Here is a 22,162-nt window from a genome sequence, read left to right as displayed (position 1 = left end):
CAGTACAACATGAAAAACATTTTTTAAATGATGTCTCATTTCGAGTAAAATTGACGATAAAGCAGGGTATTCTTTAGGGTGTGTCTGTCTTGTGATTGACAACTTGGCCTGTCTTCAAATTTGCGGTCAGATCCAATGAGGATAGAGGTATCGCAATGCATTAACCTGACGTGTTACATGGTTTGTTACACAGAACCATCGGGGAAGTCATCCATGGAAACTGTTTGGAAAAGGACGGGCACTTACAAAAAAATGCCTGGTATGTGATTGGTTGAGCCCTGAACTACAACCAATTATATCATGAACCATATGAATTATTGGGAGAGTGAGAACAACTTTCCAGTGGACAAAAGCTTTCAGCGCTGTGCTTGGCTCTTCTTTCAATGAGAAAAATATTCTCCAGTTCTGATATATAGCAGCATCTACACTAACTTCTTTAGCAGCCAAAATCGTTCTTTTTCACCAAATAGTCACGCTGTCATCACACATAAACCATGCCCGTCCACAGCTGCCAGCAGTTCAAAATGGTTCTTATATGTATGGAACACTGATGATCTCTGGAACAATGCAATAAAATACAAGGCAATCTTATTCTATTCAAAATTATATGTATAATGAGGCTTTCAAAAAGTGCCCTAAGTAAGCAAACACCACTTCAACTTCTGCACGTGCGAGTACCATGCATCATCTAATCCACCAAGGCTGCCAACCTTGGATGCTAAAGTCTTTTTTCTAATCAGGTCCCTCTGATCTCTTTTGATCCTTGGTCCTTGGCCTGATGTGCTGGTGACTGAAGCAATGATAGCAGTCAGTGACAGCAGTCATTCACTCTGAGTAAACACTTAATACATTAATTATAGCAATGTAAATGAGGAGATGCTGTGTCAAGTTTTTACTTCGAGCATGCATCAGCTCAACGAGAGGGCACCAGGGGGTAGTTCATGTCCTCGTGTGACTTTTTTTCTTTACATTTTCTCCCACAAAATAGTTTCACTTTCACTATGCATGACTATGTTGCTACTGTCCAGTAATCTGGTGCCCCCCCCCCCCCCCCTTGCTGCAGCCCTGTGCCCTTTGCCTAACCCTAACCCTAAGCCTACCTGTCATGGGGATAGCCCAGCTGTCATGACGGAAAATAAGTGTGAAACTTTGTTCACCTGATAACATGTATACAGCCTGTTAATACTGTATACAAAAACAGTAATCTCGAGATGTTTTTATTTTGTCAAACTGCTGTTTCCAAGGTGAAGAACAAACTTTCATGCTCAAGATTTTTATCTCCATGTTTCCCTCCAGGTGTCTGAGCTGAGGACTGAGAACTGATGAGAAGACGAGGTTGTCATCGTGGTTCCTTTGCAGTCAAACTCCAAATGTGATCTGGATGTCACGAAACCAGACCAAAGACTTTTTACTGTCAACACTAACCCAAAGACAGTCCAGTCAACATCAAACCAGCAAAGCGCTCAGTGACTCCCTTCTCCAGCGTAATGATCTTCAGTAACTCTCACACCGCAGCGAGGACAGTGCATTGACACACTTTCCTCTCATCATCTTGGATTGGATTGGAATTTAAACACTTTGTCCAATGTTTACCTGCAGGGCGAATCCAGCTTTGGATGCATGTCCATTTCCAACCTGGAAATAGACAGCTTTTTGAACTTTTCACTACCTTTTTTAACAGCGATACTCCCTGATGATCACAAGGGAATATGTCACTCTGTTTCTGGTGGGCTCCTGTTTCCTGTTGGACTACAGTTCCCAAGTCCCCCTGCAGGCTCAGCTCCAGAGCAGAACTAAAGCTGGAGTGATGTCAGCCAGGGGAGGGACTGGAGGTACAGCTGTATGGTCACCTTCGGGGGAAGTGACGTCATTAGATGGCAGGATGAGGCTACGGAGACATGGGAGGTCGAGGATCCAACGTATTAAAAGAGGATGGGTATGGAACCAGTTCTTTGTCCTGGAGGAGTACATGGGATCTGATCCACAGTATGTTGGAAAGGTAAGTAAATATTGTTCCTATCTGACCCTTAAAGTTTTGAAATTTGCTTTTCTACCAAGTTCAACTGAAGAGCCCGTTCAAAAGGTCAGTAAAAAGAGAAGTACAATCATTAACATGACACACTATGCAAACTGTTTTGGATACGAACACATACCATTACCTGCAAAAAATGAAGAAGCACCTAATCTAGTGACAATTATCCAGCTCCGTAGTCATGACCAGGGGAGTTTATCCAGAGAGGAGGAGGAGGAGCAGTTAAGCAGTTATTACAGTGGGATCATAAATTGAAATTTAGGTAACTGTGGCACACAGTATATTCAAGAAATAAGGGCTGACAGCTGGTGTCAATGTGACAACCCTCTCCCTGCAGGATACTATATAAGCAGAGTCAGCCATTCTCTGTTTCTCCCCTTTGCTACGTTTGATTTCTCTTTTAGTAAATAAACTGAGTTACAACTTACCTGGGCAAGTGATGGAAAGGCCCTGTGCGCTGTGACCTTTCTTTTCAGCTGCTGTACAAACACGTCATGCTCTGTATCTTCCACAGCGTTGGAAAAGTGTGTGCTGGATTAATGCTTTGCCACCAAAGGTGTTAGAGCGAGGCCGGCAAGCAGATATGACTCTCATAAGCCCTTACGTGTCCACCTTGAAATGAACAACTCCTTTTTCAAACATAAGCAAACTGCTTTGTTTTCGCCATGATTTTTATCTTAACTTGCACTGAAAGCAGCTATGCAGTGGTAAGTAGGCTTCTGTTCCTCTGTGAAATATGTGGGCTGTACACTGAGTGACTGAGGGTGGGGGGGCTGCAATCTGGCATTTGCAAAAAGCACTTCCACTCAAAAAATGTGACCTATGATTAACAGTTAATTGGTTTTACAACTCAGCTGGCTGAGTTGAACTGTTCAAGTTTGGTGAAGCCATACTTTTCACAATAACCCCTGCTTGCATCCTTGCCTCTTTTAGCTGGTAGACTTATCTTTCATAAATCTGGGGGTCTCACAACAGACACATTTGAAAAAGAATGGTCAAAACTGAAGCAGCAGAGGCCAATATCAAACTCATAAAACAGTGGATCCTAATGCAGTCGATAAGTTAGATAAGTTAGACCCTCCCTGCCTGCTAAACACCCATTATATACTGTTTTCCCAGGCAGAGTAACACTGACCATGACTAGCATTTTCATATGTAAAATTGATGAAGTGGCCCTTTAAATGTGTGGTCATCTTGACGCTTTAAGCCGGGTTTCAGATAGCCTGATGATGTGAGCTCTGAGTTCAGCTTATAGAATGGCTTAAACCCGAGCTAACTGCTTACCAGTGCAGTAGGTGAGATGAATACAGTTGTTTTAGAGGAAGTAGAGGGCTATGTCATTTATCTTCTAGCATCAAAGCAACTTTTCAGAAACAAGTAGTGTCACTCTGGCTACTTTGTCCACTTCTTCTTACATTTACGGTTTTAACTTGTGCTAATATAGAATAACAGCTAAGAATGAATATAGTTTAAGTTAATTTACTGCATTTTGTTACAGTTTCTTTCTTTTCACGAAGCATCTTGACTGTCAGCGATTGCCGCAGATTCCCTATCTGTTTTCAGACCTTTTAAACCTCCCTTTATCTTAGACAATAGTGTTTGAGGGTGTGAGGGTCAAGGTGAGGGGGGAGTTCTGAAGCCTTTCACTCCTCTTTGTTGTCTGAGCCTCCTCTCTGAAGACTGTGCCTCCAGGATCGATGGCTGCACTGTTCAGTAATTGAAGACAACATCCAAGGGAAGGAAGTACATCTTGGAGATAAAACAATGGCCAAGAGGGAGTCACTCAGGGCGAACCTTAGACGAGATAGTACATCCACAATGACTTCAACTCTGAATTTAAAAGGGTGGTGAATGTGCATTGTGTGGCTTTTCAATAATATACCATCCTACACTGAGGGTTCTGACTCATTGTTTCAACATCAGACTTGTTTGGATGAGATTGTCCTGACTGTTCTCTGCAGCCTTACCTTGATTAATGTTCAATCCCAGCATTTTTTTTCTTTTTCTTTTACAGAAAAATGAAATTAAACATTGTCACCTATAAATACACATCTTTTCGTCCTGAGCTTGTCAGGCTGCACACAGCCACAACACGCTCCATCAGTCAGAGAGTAATGCTTAAAAACAACTAGTGCATATGTTGTTTGTCCATAGGGGCAAAAGTCTTACTAGCTGTTTTATGGTCACACTGGAAGACAATGGGCATAACGGCACAGATTTGCAGACAGTATCTTCAGGAAGAGATTTATAGAAACAGCTGTTTGAAGAATGAAAACAGAGAGCTGGAGAGAGACATTGAAACCCTGCTTAGTATTTCACCTCTGCATACATAGCCAGTCACTGTGTCAAGTGGGTGTGAATGTTGGATTGCTGGTTTCAGAAAGTTTTATAGAAATAACTGGACACAGCACCACAGTGGTGATGTCAGAAAGGTGTGTGGGGAGGTCTTCAGGATTACAGTTGGGTGGGCGTACCTGCCTGGCTGTTCCCACATAATGAATTCCACGGTCAAGGAGCTGGACTACTGATGGGACACAGGTCAAGTTGTCGTCTGCGTAGATCTTGTAGTTCTGACCTTCAGGAAGCGTGGGGGCAAGCTTCATCACGACATCACCTGACAATCCAAGTTCAGATGTGGCTCGTATTCTGTTAACGCTGCCTTGGTACACATCCAGGTCACAGAGCACGCCAGAGATTCCAGTTCTTACCCACACTCTGAAACCTCGTGGGTGTGGCCTGTCTCACATATCTCGTTTTATGCTGCTGAATTTCCTCTTGAAAGGCATCATCATCTCATCCACAGAGTTGTGCTCCTATGGTACCACCTGCTGGCTTTCCTCTCTGAATGAATCAAGCCATGGTCTGAGTTTCCAGAGTTTGTCTTTCTTTTCTGCCTCAGACGCTGTCAAGTTGTTTACAAAATGTAATGATGTCAACAGAAATTGGAATCTATTGCGCGGCATTACATCAGAAACAGGGGTGTACAGGGTGTCTGTCTCCCTAATACATACAGTCCAGACATTTCCATTAGGCCCATCATCAGGTACATGCCACCTCACTTTTTCAATTTCAACTCAGGAACAAAACTCAAAAAACAATTGCAGATTTTTTTTTTTTTTTTTTTTTTTTTTTTTTTAGTATAGCTAAAACTGATGTTGTAATTTTGCAACAGTGGGCCTTACAGGGCTAAAGAAAGAAAGATACAACAACAAAAAAATAGGTTGGCTGTAAAGTTGTTGGGAGGCATAACCACTGCAACATTCCCTAGGTAACATAACATAGGTGTGTATGTAACCGAAACCACCTACTATGCCAGCAGTGCGTACTAATTTGGCCAAAATGTATCATGTAGTATACAGTATCGAAACAAAAGTAAAATCTGAAGTAGGCCAAAAATATCTCAATATCACACTGATTCTGCAAAAATCTTACTATGCATCGGACTGAGCTAGACTGATTTTATAAAGTAAGCGGTTGCCTGGTGGTGATTTTAGGATTCACTGTGTGTAGCCTTGTCTAAGCGTCAGGAGTATGCGGACAGAGGTAAGGGTGGCGGGGCAGCCCAGGGCAAATCCCAGTGTTGGCAAGTATGCATCAGGGATAAAGTCAGTTAACCTGGCTGAAAAACAGGGCAGTGCATGTAGCTGTGGTCCATGCAACTGTTCTGGAGAGCACAGGGACATTCACCGTTGAATATAATGGACTTGGTTCTGTATACAGTATCACATCTGTGCATCTGACTGCTGAGACAGAAGAGCCAGTACCTTGATTTCATTTACTGCTGACCTTCTTCTTCTTACAGCATTTTCTAAGCACCATCTCTCCAATTCTTTGGCATGTACCAGCAGTGTACATATGCATATTTATGCCATGTGCCTCCAATTTATGCTCAAGAGAGATTTACCATTCAGCACACCTGGGTAAGAGCAGGATTACATGGATTCTTTTTTGTCTTTCAACAGGAAATTTAGAGAAAATACAGAGAAATCTCAGAGATTGTTGCTTCATGAGACCCGTTGTTTGGTAATTGAATAAGTTCTCACACCAGCTCCAAATGACATTCCTGATAGTATTAGGAGGACCTCAGGATTCTCAGGATGCTGCTGCTGTTGATGTGATCCATTTGGCAGGCTAAGTTGCCAGCAGCTCTCCACCAGCCTGCATACCGCAGTAGACTGGCAGCAGCTTTTTCTCTGCAGGAGGCCTGAGACCTCCAGCTGGCACACAGAGAGCGAGAGCGAGCATGAGAGGTAAAGAGAGGGTCAGGGCCAAAGAGAGAGAAGGATTTCTGCTGGTAAGTCAAATAACCTGGATTTGTGTCAAAACATATCAGTGTCACATGTGGCTCAGAAAAAAAGAAAAAAAATACTGTGATCTTCAGAAACCTGGCATCCTTCATATGAGGATGACTGAGTTAGCCTGATTTGAGTTGATGATTCAATACAAACCTCTCTCAGTTCTTCAAATCTGGCTTAAAAGTTAGCTGTTGCTGGCCAAACCTGCAACAGTACAGGCTTATTCAGTTAGCCTGGTCATGACCTGGGTCAAGACTTTACAAGGTGAACTCCACGCATGGACTCCTTTTCAGATACAAGTGACTCATTTCTGACACATACATGTTCATGTAATTAAGATTCATTGTTAAATCCCTCTAAGTTTGGTTTAATTATCACAAACAGTAAATTCCTGTAACTGCTATGCAATCAAACAGACAGTACACTGCTGATTATTAGTATCAGTTTGACTGTTAGACTGGTGTCTTGTATGAAATGCATGAGCACATGGGCATAAAGAAGAAGGTGAGCGGAGTGAAGAAAGTTATGTAGTGTTTTTGTAGAAAAGAGACGTCACTAAGCATTCTCTTAACAGAGACAGGTTTTCTTAATCTGGAATCCAAAGAAGTACTTAATGAAATGACCTTAATCTGTCAGGAAGTTGGGGTTTCAGGGGAACAAAGATTGAACCCAGATGCAGACACAAGGGGGAGCTGGTTCAATTTAACAAATGTATTTAACTAAAAGGAAGCCAAAATCCAAAACTCACATGAAACTTGGCATGGCATGGGAACAAGGACAATAATAAAAAAACATTTACAAGGGGCATGGCATGGCTAACAAACACGGAAAACACTAAAGATGGTGGACAAACACTTACATGATTCTAGGCATGGCATGGAGACAAAGACAAGACTAGATAACACTTACGTGGACAAGAACAAAGACAACACCAGGAAAGACCCTCACAAGTTAAAGGGCATGACAAGGATTCACAAACAACTACCTGACAAAGACTGAGGGGAAGACACAGCCTTAAATACACAAGAGAGGACAACTAATGACACATAGGTGAACCAGATCAGACAATTACCAAGGCGGGAAAACACAGGAAGTAAAGCAAAAGAAGAAACATAATGTGAACCTTCAAAATAAAACAGGACAAGACAAAAACAGACTATGACAACACAAAAGGAGAATCAACATAAAACAGGTGTGCAAGGCATGGATCATGACATCATCAAGGCAAATGTTTAGAAAAGAGATTCTCAGGCCTTACAATGATTGTAGGTCCCAAGCTCCAAGTACCCAGAAAGCTTCATAGATAAAACATCTCAGCTGCAACAAGACTGAGGGTGTACTTGGGCACAGTGGTGGTTTGAGATAAATGCATCAAACATCAGTATGCTCACAATGACAATGTTACCACGGTGATTTTCATGGCATTCGTTTTACAGGTATTTGGTCATAAACCTAATTATTGGATGAATCATTAATTATGGTTTGATGCTGGCACCAGAAGAAAATTCAGAGGATCACCAAAGTAATTACAGTTCATCATAAGGGAACTGTGGATGTCTGAAGCAAATTCCATTGCAAACAATCCAGTAGTTGAGACTTAGTCTGAAGTCTGTTGTATCAGTGGGACATGTTTGGACATTGGTTGTGAACTGTATTTCCCATGTGTACTTAGATGATTAAGCACAAGTGTTATGTTATATCATTATAAGCAGTTTTTAGTCAAACATTTGGCCTGGTGAAGGTCTCAAGACAGAATGTTTGGGGGTTTGGTTAAATCCTTGAATTAGACCTAAGTGTTCGGAGTCTGTTTGCCATGATTTGATGTCTTTGTCCTTCAAGAAGCCTCATGTTGTGTTGGTGTGCTGTTGAGTCCAGTTATCTCCTCAAGAAGACTCTTTCCTTCTGTTCTCCTGTGGAGATGATTTCTGATCCTGTAGCCAGCTTCATCCCTATGATATAGTATGCTTTCTTTCTCATTGCTGAGAATAAGTGAGGACTGATTCAGGTGACACGGCTTATCTGAGAGGATCTTTAGAAAGTGGAGGAAACAAAGTTTTCAGGGCAGGAGGTCTCATTGTAGCACAGGTGCAGCAGAGGACTCTAATTGAGAGAAACTAATTAGAAAACATCTCCCAGCAGACCAATCCATATGTATCTGTCTGTGATCCAACGTGACCATCACTCCGGCTCAGCAACAAGTCAGCTTCTGCCGTGATCGCACGATCAACAACAGTCCGTCAGGTTCAGGGCAGGCACAGCATAATGATCCGGTCTACAATTAAACACAAACTCATTAAAATCAACAGCGGTCGCATCACACTGTACTGCAGACCATCTGTGTGCTTACTGTCCACAGCAGCTCTGCCAGGTCCCACTGCACATCAGCAGATCAATACTGAAGTATCAATACCTCCACTGCTCTCCTCTCCTTTTGATAAATGATCCTCACATAAAATTAACAGCTCTCAAGTAGAGTATTTTCTGCAACAAACAACTTAAATAATTGATTTGCATTAAAGTTGAATGTGCAGAAATAGGACAGGAAGTATTGTTCTTCAGCCCCGTGCTCTGGAAAAACATTGTGTCAAAGTCATTTATTTAGTTGTTAATTAGCTCAGATGTTGTGTTGGCTTGCTGTGAAGAATATCCTGTGTGTTTGGGAAAGGTCAGCATTGTTGAACAAATGGACAAGTTTCATAGCTGCTGCTATTCAACAGAAACACAGCATTATAAAGCTCATAGTGTGTTTTTTGTGTGATGTTTGTATGGTTTAGCAACAGCAATTACAACAACGTTGAGTATGAATGTAGACAAGCAGGCTCGAGCCCTTTCCAGACATAGAATCAGTGATCATTGCTGGCCTCATGAAGCTTCATCTGTTTTTTAAAGGTGTTGATGTTTTATTTAAATACAAAGGAACGGTTGAGGAGGAATCACACATTTTGACTCCACTTTTGAGTAACAGCACAGCCATTGAGCCTGCACATATTGTAGCTACGCCGCCTTAAAAATGTAAGTACATGTCAGCACTATGGCAGCTGCAGAGACACCTCACTGAGACAACCAGGACTTTGACTGGTCAGATTGGGCTGCTTGTGTTTTCTCATGTGGTTGTGGAGCTTGTTGATAGTGACAGAGTATTAAAAAAGTTGAAGAAAGACTCCTCTATGTGCTACTTTCAGTAACATACACTTACTAAAGCCATCTCTACTGCAAACCCTGTGCTCACTGCTATCACTGCTCTCTGTCACAGTGAGTGAAACAACGTAAACAGTCTTCAGAACTGAGACAAGACTAAAAAGTTAACTGGATGTGGCTCCGGTTCTATAAGTCCATGAGTAGCCCACCGTCACAAACTAAAGGATACAAACAGACACAGACAGACAGGTTCCGTACATCTGCATAGTGTTGCCGTGACGTTCTCAACAGGTAAACTCAGAACAACAAATCAAACCTACTGGACTCCTATGCAGCTGTTTCCTGGGACACTCTCCCTCACCTCTCACCGCCAATCCACTAATAAAATATCGCATCAAATTTTTTAATTTCTTCTGCTGCCTCTTTTAAAGTCAGGCAGTGACCAAGCATAGATCAACAAGAAATTAAACTCAGACTCTCATTTAATTCCTATTTGCTCACACGCTGCATGTAGTGTTATTAATTTGTGTTTATAATTTGACTGATGGAATTGAAGGAAAATGTAAAGTATAGAGCGCTTGCTGGTCTGATGATTATTTTGGCTGTTTTTTAGCCTCTTGTGCTCTGCATCCCGAGGGGAGAAAACCATATTACATTCAAGATGAATGTCCCAAACGTCACATGGGTTTATTTGCAGTGTCATGGTTGATTAAACAGATGTTTGTGTATATGTTTAGTTTTGCATCGGACATGGCAATTGAGTGATACATTCACTACATTGCAGCTGTTATGTTGAACGTAGTGACATTCAGTTCATACTGTTGAAGGCGTTACAGAAATTCTTCATGGTCCAATGTAGTAAGACTGCCATTGTGACATTTATGAGTGTCTCAGATGCTTATTCAGACATATGCTAAACATGTAAAATTGCCATTACAATAATGTAACAATGTCTTAAAAGGGTTGTAAGAAGACATCAGTGTGCAAGACAAGGACAGAAAAGTGCTGGTGCCAGCTGCAGTATGATGAGCTGGGAGCTGTCTGTGGTGCTGAAACTTGGAAGTGGCTCCTCAAATGAAAAGTGCTGGAGACGGAACAGATAATGAGACCTTTGAGTGAAAGACACAAATGTGTTGATTATTGGATTATTTTACTCCATGCCATTTGTCCTGTGAAGATACCTTATTCTGATATCTTAAAACCTCAGTCTGCAACCAGTGTTCCCTAACATCATAGAACCACTTGAGGTGATTGGTTGAGACTTTTTTGTGGAGCTCATAGATTGTGGTTAAAGTCTGTACCACTCTGACCTCAGTAATACTCTACAAACACTCAGAGGTCAGGAACAATGCCAGCAATGTGCACCAACATGAGGAAAATTCAATAAGTGGTCCGATACATAGCAAAACATCACAACTATGATGTATTACAAGTTAGGATTCGTTTTTGCAGCTCTGACCATTGGTTCTGTCGGTTATGACACTGAGTACTGGTGGTGATTTAGGAAATCGGTCTGAGATCAAGAAACATGAGGAGTCAGGTTGGAAACACGCCTCCCATGTTAGCCAGACTTATTTTTACAGAAAGTAAAATGATAAACAGACACACTGAAGCAGGCTTCAGCTTTAGCCCACTGTACTCATTAGCGTTGTATGTACACAGTTTTTCTGTTCAATGACTGATTATGAACTGACATTTCAGGTTTCCAAATAAAGAAATGCAATACACATGCAAAAAGTTGTAAAGCTGGGACTTATTAACAGCCTGTCTGATCATGTGACTGCTCATGTGTCTTCCTTGCCCTGTTGGGCCTATTTGTTAGCAGCATTTACTGTGGTCGACTGAAATAGGACCCAAGTTGTAATAAACCATTGTCTTCTTTTGAAACGCCCTTATAAAGTTAAACCTCCACACAATAAAGAAGTCAGCATGGTGGGTTGAGTAAGTTGCAGAAAAGACACTGTTTGACAGCACCTTGAGCCTCAGCATCAAAAGCTTGACTGCCAAATGAACGTAGTGATTCAAGTTTTCATTTTGATTCTGATACTGGTGTGAATATTTACTCTCCAGGATACATGCATGATAGTTGGGGATGGAGGATGTAGTTTTACGAGCAAACATCTCCAACCACTGCAGTTCTGTATTGGCGCAACTACCGACAGGGAGGAGAACACGTGTGAGGTCTGAAGAGGCCGAATAAGCTTGGCTCCACTCGTGCCCAGCCAGGGAAGACTTGTGCCCTGATTAATCTGCTGTTGGTGCTAATAGCAGGGTCACAGCTTGATTATCACAGGAGGAGGCAGGGCTCTGTGAAGGAGGGGGCAGAGGGAATCACATGACCTTACGCCACTTGGAGTTTGGAGTCAGAGTTTTAGTGCTAAAACCTTTGATTGAATCCGTGGAGGGCAGGTTTAGAAGATTACGACAGAGCTGGAGTCCTGCTCGAGCTAAAGGAGTTGCAACTACACACATGCACATGTAATCAATTACCAATTACCTCTAACAGGCAAACAAGTACCACAGTGAAGACGTGTTTGCACACAACATCTGTTGGACTGTTTGTCCTGAAAGCAGCGTAGTTCTCTGTCACACTGCAAAGTGTCTACAGGCCACCAATGTGGCTCAGAAAGTAGATAATGACATGATTTAAAAAGTAGAGTAGTAGTGAAGAGTAAACCCAGCCAAGCTAAACATGCATGGTGGAATATTTGCCACAGCATTCCTTTTGCATTTATTTTATTTTCTTTTGCAAGCACATAAATTATTTTAGAGTCAATTTTAATGTATATGTTACAGAGTTGGTAGTTTCAACCAAAGTGACAAAGAGCTCTGACAGCTGTAAAAGCAACAATTCAGTCATATTTCAACAGTATTTTAACTGTTCATTGAACTGGGGGATAACAGTCTCAACACATCTTAATAAATCAACAGTTTTAATACCTGCTTTACTCTTTCTTTTCCCTCTTATATATTGATCTGGAAGTATTATAAATAAGCACTCTGTTAATAGATAAATGTTATTTTCACATTTCAAGCTAAATCAGGGATGCGTTTAAAAATAAAATACACAATAGAGCTTTTCATACAAAAGTAAGGGAAGGTATCAGCTGAAGCGTTTCCTGACAACCCGCCTGTCAGTAAGTGGTTTTTTATGCTAAATCAAAATCTGTGCAGCTTTAAAGCACATTTGTTGGCTCGTTGAGCAGTGAATGCATGTGTTAGGATTCTGGTGGATCCATGACATTAGGTGGTTAGATCATTTATTTTCCGTGCCCTCGCTGCAGATTTGACCGGGTTTGCTCATATAATGGCGCCTCACTTTGCCACTTTTAAAAATTGCACAGCCTCAGAACACATGAGACATACCGGCTTTGAAATGCCCATGAGAGGAATGAACATGTCAGAGTCCGTCTGCTCTTGATTAAAAGCTCTGTTGTTGCTGTCTGCTCTTCTCTTTTTAGAGCACGGCATGTGAAATGACTTTCCTGCTTTCTGAGACTGCTGTTTGACTGCTCTCGTCCTGTCTCTCCCTCACTGTCTCAAGTCAAAATGCTCATCCAAATCCACAGATTTGATTGGCAGCGTCATGACATGATTTACAAGACATGCGATTGGTCTCTGAGTTTCGTGGGTCACTAAACCAGTGCCATAAATACTAGGTCTGGGTCCAGATTGGGCAGCATATGAGTCTGGACCTGTACCAGCGTCCACCTGCTAAGAACCACTGTTCAGAGCAACACGTCCACAGGGAGAGGAGTTCTGGATGGATGGATGGGACAACAAAACAGACTTTAACATGAGAGGCTGCAGCTGATTTTCAGCTTCCTACACATATTCGAGCTGGTTCCTTAAACTATGACCACAATCCTTTCCTGACCTTAAGCAAGTGGTTATTATTGTCACCATGACAATGAAGGTCCTCTACTCTAAACAAAGTAGTCATTTTAACTGAAACCATGATCTCTCCTTAACCAAGCTGAACCTTAACCATAACTGTTTAAGGTCAGAACATGGTTTGACTTTTTGAAAAAGTAATGACTGACAGATGACAAATGACATTAGATTAGTTTAATTTTGAGGACTTGTTGAATGAGACCATGCCCCAAAAACTAATATTATTCTTTTAAAATGTTAAAACTACTAAGAAAAGGACCCAGGTGAAATCTGGCTGGATAGAAGTCAGAGAGAACAGAGAACACAGTGAAGCAGTAAGGACGGATGGAAGGAAGAAAATGGGAAACTCACAGAGCTGTTCTTCCACTGCATAAACACCTCTGCAGGAATGGTTATTTTACTCTTCGCAGCACAGGTTCACTGTACTGTGACAGGACACACACCATTCAGAAGTCATGTGCTATGCTCTCTCTCTCTCACACACACACACACACACACACACACACACACACACACACACTGACTGCTGAATACATATCCTGGGTAAAGGCTAACGCAGAAGCTGGATTTCCATGGATTTCTCTCTTCACTGGTCATCTGTGGAAAAATAAGGTTGTATTTTCCAGAATGTGAGCCCAGCAGGACTGTGCACAAGTGTGTGTTCGTGGGAAACTGTGCTCTTCTGCCCATGAGTCGATTCCTCACCTTGTCAAGTCATCGTTGGTGTCAACACTAGGCATTAGTTCTGCTCTTCTCAGTATCATTCATTTGGGCTAATCTGGAACAGGCCAGATGTGGACATGGTCTCAGTACAGTCCAGTCTCAAGTGAATTCTGGAGCATTTTGTGTTGCAAAAACAGCAGGTGTGTGTTACATGCTTTGATGCGGCACAGCAAAGTCAACAGTTACCAGCAGCCAGGTGAAGAATGATTTAAGGTCTGACCTGGACAAGCAACTGACTATGTCTTCTTGAAATTTGTGCTAATTGGGCCTTATTCAGGACATTTTCCCGGCCCCAAATCCATGTAACCACTGAGCGAAGTGACATTGTTCTGTCATGGCTTTTAGCGATGCATTTTGGTTCTTGTTTTTTTTTTATTATTATTATTATTTTCAAGTGTATACCTTGAGCACATCCAATTTCTGCACAAAGGTATTTAAGCTCGCCTGATACATCCCCTTTACCTTCATCTCAGTTTGTGACAGATGAATACTACAGAAAAATCACTTACCTTACTAAGAGTTACTCTTCAACTCTTCAGACAGCCTGTTTGAAGATCAGCAAACTCTTGAAGTCCCAGAGTCCTCTCTGTCTCCTAACATCCATCCCCACCAGCAAACTCCATCTTCCCTGATACTCCAAGCTATTAGTCTCCAACAGCTCTGAACCAACTCTGTTGGTCCCTAAGTCTCCAGCTTTTGTGACCTTTTGGGGTGAATACATATATTCAGTATATCTGCCTGACCTTTGCAGTGGCACTTCCATCTGGCACTGTTGGGTATGATGGCTCAACTAAATGACCACTCCATAGCGCATTATGATGTGATCAGCACTCATCAGAACAAAGTGACTCATACTCTATCACAACAGCAGCATCGAGCATAAGAAAGCAATGCATGTAGCTATTTAAAACACAATGAATGTGATTTTCTGTTTGAACTGTTCCACCATTGTTACTCATCCTACCATATTATACCCAATCAGGGAACAAAGGGTTGCATCAATCGAAACCAGGCTATAATGAATTTAGCGCAAATGAATGTCTTAATTTTAGCTACATTAAACATTTGGTATCAGATCTCATTTCTGAAAGCATTCCACATAAGCCCCCAAATCAGCTACATCACCTCCTATTATGACTGTCTGTGATGAATAATAGACAAATATAGCAAAGTGATTAAAGACTGAGACAGAGTGATGTAAGCTGGTGTAAGGATGATGTCGGTTTGAGAGATTCCTTATTAGATGTCAGGACTGCTTTCTGTGATGGTGTGTAAAGATGATGTTGTGATTTATTAATGCAATGATGCATTCCACTCAGGGTCAAACACTGAACGCAGTGGTGGCTTTGCCTGCAGGTTTATCAGGTTGAACGACAATACAGTATGACTGTAGTTCAGACACAGAGCCATGATTGTGTCCACCTGATGAATATCAGTCCACTATTCTGGATCCTTCATTAACCATAATTCAAATAATAAAAACCTTAATTAGACCCCTCCCTCTGTAGTCTCATTCTCTACCTCGGAAAGAACAATGTCAAGTCTGGGTCCATTTATTCACTTTCCCCAGAGCTTTTGAGTGTTTCACATGGTCCTCCTCAGCTGATGCATCATTGCACCAAGGAACAGTAGCTTGTCACTTGACATTTTAGTTCAATGGTAAGTGAAGAAACGCAGTTTTTCTGACTTTTGGTCCATACCATGAACAGCAGACTGATCTTCAATTGGGAAAATGGCTGGAGTCCACCTTCTTGATTTTGCTGTTGTACAGGCTCATTTTATGAGTTAATTAATCTATTTATTTAAGATGTTTCAAAAAATAAACAAACAATAAAAATAAAAAAATATATTTATGTCTTCACCTCTTCACTGCATAGCTTCCTGTCTCTGCTGCTCACTGCTACAACACACAGGCCCTGCTGTGAAAATGGAAAAGTAAAGTGGATCTTTTTTACACAAAACATGCAGTGTTGCATTTGTTGTCATGCACAACTCTGTATATGTGACAAACTTATACTTATATACACATTTTGTAATTTGTAGACAGATATTCCCCACACACCTAATTCCAGCTGCCAGTGGTAGTTCACCAATGACAAAATCATCTTACATGTGCTTCCTGAAGCAGCACTGAATGGCACTGCCATTAAGAGCTTCTTAACTGAGAAAGCTGAATACCCTTTAAGCAATGTGGAACATTTCGCTGTCTGTGAGATGAGCAATACATTAACAAAATACACCTATGCTACCTGTTAAGATGGTGGATGTCTGTTTAAGAAAGTAGCGCTTGATTTAGCTGCTGCTCGAGGCAGACGTTACTATTAAGTATGAATTCAACCTCAAGTCGAACATTTCCTCTTACATGAATGTGTGTGACATCTATTCTGAATGTCATCAGTTCTGTGTTTGACCTGCATGTCGTAAACAACAAATGCAGCTTTAAAAAAGGAAAGCTGGCATACAGAAACTGAAAACACAACATCAGGATCGTGTTATCTCAGCCGGAAGGGATGAATATATTAGACGAGAGGGGGGATGATGATGATGATGATGATGAGAGAAAATGGCAAATAAACTGTGCAATAATGTGTGTGTGTGTGTGTGTGTGTGTGTGTGTGTGTGTGTGTGTGTGTGTGTGTGTGATTTCATGATCATCTCAGCCTTCAGATGCTTTGGGGAAATGGGGCCCTGGTTTGTACCTGCTGGAAGTTGACACTCATGAGAGAAACACAGTAAATCATCCTATATGCTTGAGCTATATCACCTTGAAACACATCCGTTAACGGCCGATTTAGATATTTGGATACTAAAGTTTGGAAAAAAAACTTTGACAATCCCAGAGATCTAGGAACAAATTCTGATAATGCGACAGCTGCTAGAACCCCTGGTTACAAACCCGGATACATCATCGAATGGTGCAGAGTACACTTACCGACACAACATTGTAAGTGCTATTTTTGTTGCTAGTATGTCTGCTTGCTTAACCATGATTATGTAATAACACAACCCAAAGCATCTGTCGCTACATTTCTCTTTTTCCTACAGTATGATAAGACACCAATGCACTAGATGAGAAACAGTAAGGCTAATTGAACGTTACCTTACAACCGTTGTGACTACTGATGAAACTGTTGTTACATTTGATAACTTTCCACTGTGATCCTGTCTCAGAATATTATGGGCCGCTGTGCAGTGTTCTGACATCTGAGAAGCCATCCAATTCACAGATCTGCTTCTCGAACGGGACCCCTCAAACACAGCGCTTTGCATTGCTTTAACACAGTGCTGATTTGAGTCTGAACAACAGCATCATACTGGAGAGGCAACAAGAACGTTTTCAATATTCTCTGAAGCTCTCTGACAGGCTGGCACAAACTTCACCCCTGCTTTCAATAAATCTGCAGCTGAAGTTACAACAGAGAGGTTTCCGCGGAAAGTTTTATAGAAGCCAACTCTGCCCTGGAAAAGCATCAATTCCCTGCACAGGACAAATCTCACGCTGACCTGACCGCAGCTAAAACCATTTTATACATCATAAAGTCAACGCTGTGCTCAAGCCCAGCCACTGCATGCACTGGACATATGCATTCTCATTTGAAATATATAGGCTATTGAGCAATTAATACTTCAAAAGCTATGATTATTCATCAGACTGTGTTGCTATAATTTGGCAGCAGTTATTCTGTGCACTGACCTCAGAAATAACTGTGTAATGTTCGGCTCCTTATATTGTGTGTTAGGCCTGCAGTTAATCTTCCCTAGGTCCTTATTAACTTTCACAGCAACATTTCATCTCCACTGGATCTTCATTAAATTACATCAATATTCAGGTCCATATTTCACATCAGTGTTTGGAGCCCACTGGGTCTTGGTCAGTTAGTTATTAACTTTCACATCAGTGGACCCCTTTTGGAGAAATGTAATGAATTCACTGTTGGGGAGCATCACCTCACTTTGAAAATCCTGCGTTTTGGTCAAGTCACTGCTTCTTGTAAAGGTTCTTTTGTGGATGCATATATACAGCTAATTACTTTGTAATTTGTAGAATTTAATCTATAATTAGTGCTATTATTTAAGGTTTTGTTTGGTCTAGAAATTACTGTAAGTCTTGAAATTGCATTGTTTCATCTCATACATGCATTGTTGAATTCAGAAACTGTTTAATGTAGAACTTGTGCTGTTTAGTGTAGTCTAGAAATTATATTATTTAATCTTAAAACTATATTGTTTAGTCAGTCAAGAAATGGTATTGCTGAGTGTAGAGTGGGGCTGTTAGGGACACAAGCTTAGCAAAATGACAGAGTATATATATATAAAATCATGAACTCTATGGCTATAACGCAGTTCTATATATAGTAGATAAACAAGTGCAGACAGCTTGTTTGTGGGACTTCTTCTGATTTCATTCATCCAAAACCTTTCAGATATTGAGAACTTCAGAAACTTTATTGAGTCATCTGATAACTGAATGTCAGTTCAAGTTTAAATCTTGCAAACTCCTCACAACCTCTATAGATACATGTTATATAATCCCATACCCTCAGTGGGAACCTCTGAAGTTTTTACATCAGGAGCCAAAGTTGGGATTTTTTCAGCACCTACAGGAAACCCATGGTCTCTCCTGTCACCGCTTTAGCAAGAGTAACTAAAGTGAAGAGATGTCAAACGTGTGCACTTATTGTAGTCGCCCTGCATGCCAAACAAATGTAGTGTAACTGTATATAATTACATGTTGATGGTATTCAGCAGACAGAAGGTTGGCTTCTCTGTTGTTTGCAGGAGGAAGCAGGAAAAGTAAAACTAAATGAGTTTTGATTTAATTTTTTTCATGGGAATGACTCAAAAGGCCTGTAACGGATGTAAAAATGAGCAGCAGGACAGCGCTCACATTGAATAAACATTGGTCAGTTAGTATGCCGAGGACGGGTCTCTGCTGTTGCATTCATAAATCATGTAATTGCCGTGTCCTGCCTATGATTTTTATTCGTTTTTTGAAAATTCAGCAGCTGTGCATAGCGGAGAAGAGCATGTTGATGTATTACCACTTCTGTTATATGATGTTATCAATACCTCTTATTTAAGAGCCAATCTGAGCTGAGTCAATAGATCTTCACACAGTCCTCTGAAGTTACACTGTAGACAGTGTAATTCACAGCCAGCTGTACAGTGAGCGGTGCCCTCCTGGATTGATGTGTCCTGTATCTATATCGTATTGATTCATCCATGTAAAGCGCTGCTAAAAATGCAGTGCAGTACCTGGTGAATACTGGGTGTTTCTAATGCAGGTGTGGTGTCTGGGAACCTTGCATGAATTGGTTTACATTGCATACAGTGTTAAAAGGTACTGCACTGATTTTACATGTCAAAGTCAGTTTGGTAGTCATGAAAAGCACTAGTTTGCCACTGACAACACTTAAGTCTCACACTGCTCTGGAGGAGCTTTGAAAATGGCTCTGTGGATGTCATAGTGGTGTCATCAGGGTTAGCTCATCTGAGGCTTGGAGACAACCTGAGGGTGTGGAGTTTAAAGGATTTGGGTATTTACCAGACAAGGGTCTAATGAAAGACACTATAATGTTGCATTATGGGAAAAGGAGGGGTTTTATTGGAATTAGACCCAAAATTCATGATATTTTGGATATCCAAGCATTTGCTGTTCCATGTTTGACCATTCTTTTTAAGAAAGAAAGAAAAGAAAACTAATAAAACTGCTGTAATGGAGCCATTAAAGTCATTCACAGCTTTTCATACCTCATGCTATGGCTGTGTAGAAAAAGCCAGGATGAAGGTTTTTTTTTCTCCAGCATTCAACAGTCATGACTAAATACGGAACAATGTGAGTTCACAAAAGAAGCAGTTTATCAGTCCAGACCTCAGCTAGTCTGCTACGTCAGGACTATGCGGGTGTGGTTTGATCAGATTTGAGTGATAGTGCTGACAGCAACAGCAAACGACCACAAAACTGAATCTGCAAAACTGAATCATCAGTTCTTGATTCAGAGATTGAGATATATAAATACTGAGACCCGGCCACTTCAAACCCAGAGACAAGAGCAAGGAGGCCAATACAAATTACAGAATGCTCTCACGTTTAATAAGCATTACTGAAAGTTGTGTGTTTCTGTAGGACCCTACAGCTCCTAGTAAGAAGCTGACATAAATATTTCTGCAGGGCCTTTAAAACACTGTTTTTGATGAGGTTATGAAATGCAGAGTTTAAATGGCTCTCTACCAATGAATGAAATGAGTCCTAACTATTGCATTGTTTACTGCTCATTAAGTTGATTAAGACATCAATGATCCAGTTCTCTTTGACAAATCTCTCATTTATCTCTGTTTATATATTAGTATAGAAAACCTCCTTTGCCATGTTTTGGAGACGTTTAAGTGTTAATTAATTTGTAGCCTCTGCTATATTTCAAGAGGCTTCATTATAGATAACACATGCTGAAAATTGCCATGATTCATTGACATAGTCATACATTCCCCCTGAAATATAGATTTAGATTTATTGTCCTTTACAAGGAAAATTGATTCCACCTTGCGTACAGAGTCAAGAATGCTACAATACATCAAACTCTACAGATACATACATGGATTCAACAGCATACACCCACCACCATCACATTCACCATGTTTAAATGCACAAACACACAAGCTTTGGCACATTACAGAGCAATGAGAGAACTTATTTAAACCACTGGTTGTTTTAATCATTACAGTTTCTATGTAAATGTTTCCTTCAATCTTTGTCTATTCATATATGCTTCTTTACATGTGTCCACTGTTACCATAATGTGTAAATATTTTGTGTGCATATTTAAATGTCTCTTAGTAAACAACACATGTTCTGTTTTGCACATTAGTTTTCACATTATTATCAATAAGATTGATCTTGGCAGTAAATCAAGTTTTATAGTGAGTGATTGCTGCTGCAGTTGGAGCCGGATGAATACAGCAGCACACTGAGGGGCTGTACGGTTTAATGTTCTGTGCCTGATGGTGTTCCTCCTCCTGCAGCTCCACACAGACATGGACCATGGAGACAACGCAGTTAAGTACACTCTGTCAGGAGAAGGAGCTGGGTCCATCTTCACCATCGATCAAATTACAGGAGACATACATGCGCTGGTGGGGCTTGACAGGTCAGTACACATCAATAATTACAACACTTTCTGAAGTGTGAGCAGATAGAGAATGGAGAAAACACTGCATCTAATGAGCACAGACTGATCTACAGAGATATGACTGACTCTGTGCTGCACCTTGAAGTTCACTGAAGCATTTGATGAAGGAATAGGTTTTAATGGTGAAATATGTTTATTACATTGTAATCATCTCAAGAATATTATGCTCTCAGCTGTATTATAGCTCACTGTGAATTTTTCTGCTTACGATCACTGCTTTCAAGTGATCAAAGTATGCATTTTATTTAAACATATTTTAAGGCAAAAGAGTTTTGAGGTTGCATTACCTGTGCTCATGTTGTTGTTCTGATGTTGGAACAATGTGACTGTACTGAAACTAGCAGACAGTGCTAACAGCTGCTGCTAAAAACTGATGAGAATCGATTTAGAACAAAGATGAGCAGAGAAAAAGCAAGTTTTCAGTGATGATGACATATAGTATTCAATTTTCAAATGCTCTTAATTGTCATTTTACTAAATTTTAATGTAATGGGAATCGATAAGGGTTTAAAATATCATTGGTAGGTCGAGCTGGGTGAGAGCTATATGTGTTCAAACCCATGTTGGTGCTTTGAGAAAAAAACAAAACAAAACAGTCCCCTCATTAATGCTAGCATAGCCCTCTGTGTCCTCTGGCAAAAAGCTTAACCTGGATCAGATTTAGTTTCAACACAATCCTGCGTCACCCAGCAAGGTGCTGTATTGGCCAATCAAATATGACTGAGATCACTTTCCTGGCAGATTACTTTGTAATGTAAACACCTTGTCACTGAGTTGACTTTCCAAAGTTGTTAAATTATGTCTTACAGTATTATAATACAGTGTGCAGTGTTTTGGCAACTGATAAGTCTTCAAAGTCATTTATTCATCATTCAAACACGGCCTTCCGAGAT

At 40.8% G+C, this 22,162-nt stretch overlaps 1 protein-coding gene across 1 annotated transcript in view; it reads left to right on the top strand.

The window, feature by feature from the left end:
- LOC121614495 (cadherin-12-like) overlaps positions 1-22,162 on the top strand; it is an 84,411-nt gene that overhangs the window by 24,598 nt on the left and 37,651 nt on the right. The window contains exons 2-3 of the mRNA XM_041948374.1: positions 1,297-1,999; positions 21,103-21,227. Coding sequence (XP_041804308.1) covers positions 1,694-1,999; positions 21,103-21,227 — 431 coding nt within the window. The 5' untranslated portion in view covers positions 1,297-1,693. The remainder of the gene's footprint in view (positions 1-1,296; positions 2,000-21,102; positions 21,228-22,162) is intronic.

The sequence above is a fragment of the Chelmon rostratus genome, chromosome 12, assembly GCF_017976325.1.
Source record: "Chelmon rostratus isolate fCheRos1 chromosome 12, fCheRos1.pri, whole genome shotgun sequence".
Lineage (NCBI taxonomy): Eukaryota > Metazoa > Chordata > Actinopteri > Chaetodontiformes > Chaetodontidae > Chelmon > Chelmon rostratus.
Note: the sequence above shows the minus strand (reverse complement) of the source record. Positions and strands in the feature narration are given on the sequence as shown.